The sequence below is a fragment of the Octopus bimaculoides genome, chromosome 4 (genome assembly GCF_001194135.2).
Source record: "Octopus bimaculoides isolate UCB-OBI-ISO-001 chromosome 4, ASM119413v2, whole genome shotgun sequence".
Lineage (NCBI taxonomy): Eukaryota > Metazoa > Mollusca > Cephalopoda > Octopoda > Octopodidae > Octopus > Octopus bimaculoides.
The window spans coordinates 87,534,820-87,538,066 of record NC_068984.1 but is presented as its reverse complement, the minus strand read 5'-3'; the positions used below and the strand labels follow the sequence as shown (position 1 = coordinate 87,538,066).

Genomic DNA, 3,247 nt, shown 5'->3' with positions numbered 1-3,247 from the left:
ATATTAAAAATAAAACGAAGGAAAACGAACACACGTGTGTTGCCTCTCTGCAAAATGTCAGAAGTAATGGAGATTAAATACGCTTTACACTGCTTAAACTGCCAAAGGAGTAACTGTAAACAGCTGAATACTTGTCAGTGATTGGTTGAAATTATCGAAATAAGACAATTTTTTACATGAAATAACTTCGAATACAAAAATTTTTTTCTGTTCTATAACACAAAATAGATAAGTATACGAAGTTTGAAAGTCTTTCGGTACCAAAAACACTACATAAAACATAAATGAAAACTGGTGTCCCCGTTTTGAACTAGATCCCAAGCTGGCCCTTTAAAGACTGACCAAGGATGCTGGTAGTGTGACAGTTAAAGCTACATTTATCAATCTCATAACATCACTTTATCTTTTGCAAGGTGATTAATGGACTGTTATTTTTTGCAATAAACAAATACGATGGTATCTCATCATTAATCTTCACATGCATCTACAGTAAAGCTTCTCACTTAACTACAATTATTCCATTTGCAGTCTTCAAAGTAATGCCAAGAGATGGAACAGGATTCTTGTAGTTTGATCCATGATTATAACAATCTATGAGTGGTCTTCAAGTGACATAGGACACTGGCAGATTTGTTTTACATTCATTCAATACTCCCAGGCATTACAATGAAAATGCTGACATTACATGAAATATAAAGTGAATAAAACAGCTTTGGTGTGTTTTATAAATGACTAAAATAGCTCTTCCTTGATATAATTTTACAAAAATAATTTAGACAATAAGCAGTTTAACTCTTAAACAATCAGGTATCATCAACATCATTTAACATCCGTTATTCATGCTGGCATGGGTTAGATGGTTTGACCAGGGCTGGTAAGCTGGAAGGCTGCACCAGACTCCAGTCTGATTTGGCATGGTTTTCCATGGCTGGATGCCCTTCTTAACACCAACCATTCTGAGAGTGTAATGGATGCTTTTACATTCCACTGGCAAGGGTGCCATTTGCATGATACTGGTATCTGCCGTGACTGTGATTTTGCTTGGCTTGATGGGTCTTCTTCTCAAGCACAACATAATGCCAAAGGTCTCAGTCGTTGCCTCTGTGAAGCTTAACATTCGAAGAGGCCCAATGCTCAAAAGGAACTTGGCCACTTTTCTTCTGTGAGGCCCAACGCTCAAAAGGAACTCACCACTTTGCCTCCATGAGGCCCAACACTTGAAAGAACACAGCCACTTTGCTGCCATGAGGCCCAATGCTTGAACAGTGCTCTTTATGTACTACTGGCATGGGTACCAGTTATGTGACACCAACATCGGTCATGACTACAATTTCACTTAGCTTGACAGGTCTTCTCAAGCACAGCATATCACCAAAGGTCTCGGTCACTAGTCATTGCCTCTGTGAAACTCAAAGTTCAAAGATCTCCACAGTTAGAGATCAGCACTTATTTACACAACTGTCCTCATCCATATGCATCACATCTCCACACCAGCGCAGTCCTCTCTTGCACACTACATCTGATGCCTCTTATGCCCAACTTTTCTCTCAAGATGCTTACACTTTGTCGAACATGCACACTGACATTGCACATCCTGCAAAACATACTGGCTTCATTTCTTTCAAGCCTACACAGGTCTTCAGCTGTCACAGCCCATGTTTTACTGCCATGTAGCATGGCTGTTCACACACAGGCATCATACAATCTACCTTTCACTCAGAGATAGACCTGTTGTTACCAGCAGAGGTAGGAGCTCTCTGAACTTTGCTCAGCCTAATCTTATTCTCACAGCTACGCTCTCGGAGCATCCACCTCCACAACTAACTTGACCACCTAGATAATGGAAGTTATCCACTACCTCTAGCTTGCCCTGCTGGCAGTTAATGGAGTCTATTTTCTGCACATTTTCAGTGTTTATTGTACCTGTGCATCTTCCACATACAAAAGCTAGTTCCCCTGTTAACCTTCCTCTGATAGTGCTGCACCTTTTATGTGTCCAAAGCTTACAGCGGATGCATCTTATGGAGTTTCTACCAATGCCTTTTCTACAGATCAAGCAGGACCATCTACCTGAAGGGATTTGTGATTTGTCTACCTTGCTACTTACTGAGACTTTGTAAATATCTATTCATGCATATACAGTGAAAATTACTGTATGATGAGAGAGTGACTGAAAAGAGCAGGTTTCTTCTTTTGTTTTGCTTATAATATCGTAACAGCTTTCCCAGTCATTTCTATGTGTAAATACACTATGCATTTTTAGTTTATTAAATTAAGTAAGTTTTAAGTTTTGTCAGAGTGACATGGACTAATTCTGAAGTAATATATCTCACTATGAAGTGAGAAGTCCTCACTTTGAAATCACTAATCTCACTTTAACGTGACATATACTCACTTAAACTTACGAGTACTGTAGTTAACTACAAGAGTTATGCTAAGCAATGTTGCTTTGTTACATAAATTATAAAGTCCTGATGGTAAATATGGATGGTATTAGACATTGCAGCTTCATAGAATGGCATATAGACAAAAAACATGTATTAATGTTTTATGTGCAGCAAGTCTATAGATCCCATTTCCAACAAAGAACTGCACTGGTATAGACATGTCCTCTGTCTCCAGCTAGATCCTCCTACCAGAGCTTTACTCTCATTTGACGCAATGGCTGCAGGCTGGTAGAGGCCTTGTGGCAGGCCCAGCACCAAATGGCTGGGAAGATCCCCAGATGCTTGATGTCACCTAGGAAGATGCAGGGGAGCTGGCATGGGACTGCCAGCAATGGAGAACACTGGTGGATGGGTTGGCTCTAAGCATAATGAAATCTCTGGGACCACTAACCTGGGATAAACTGAGCCCCATCAAGCAAGAGCATGAAACAAGCAATTAAGTCTACGGATGACTACAATGCCTTGTCGGAATTAATAGCTTTATATCAGAAAAATTTGCTGGAAGTTGAGAAAGTACTACTGACTAAAATAATCTATATGAGAAATGTTGACTTACCTGTACCAAAGTATAGCAAGTGGGACTGTTCCTAAGTGCCATAAAGCATGAGCATCTACGATCCACAGTAGTGGAGGGAAATCGCCGAGCTCAAGACACAAAAGCACATTAGTTAAACACAACACAACTACACATTTCCAGACATAGTATTGTTCTCTTCTTTTAATATAGCACCAAACACCCCAGAACATAGACTGAAGGAACCCTATAATAAAAACAAAAAAATTAACAAAAAAAAAAAAAA

The 3,247-nt window shown here is 39.5% G+C and overlaps 1 protein-coding gene across 6 annotated transcripts in view; it reads right to left on the bottom strand.

Annotated features, from left to right (window-relative positions):
* The window catches only part of LOC106870209 (post-GPI attachment to proteins factor 3), a 71,175-nt gene that overhangs the window by 2,134 nt on the left and 65,794 nt on the right, over positions 1-3,247 (bottom strand). For all 6 annotated transcript variants that reach the window (XM_014916212.2, XM_052967209.1, XM_052967210.1 and 3 more), the window contains one exon: positions 3,004-3,208. In XM_014916212.2, coding sequence (XP_014771698.1) covers positions 3,004-3,208 — 205 coding nt within the window. The remainder of the gene's footprint in view (positions 1-3,003; positions 3,209-3,247) is intronic.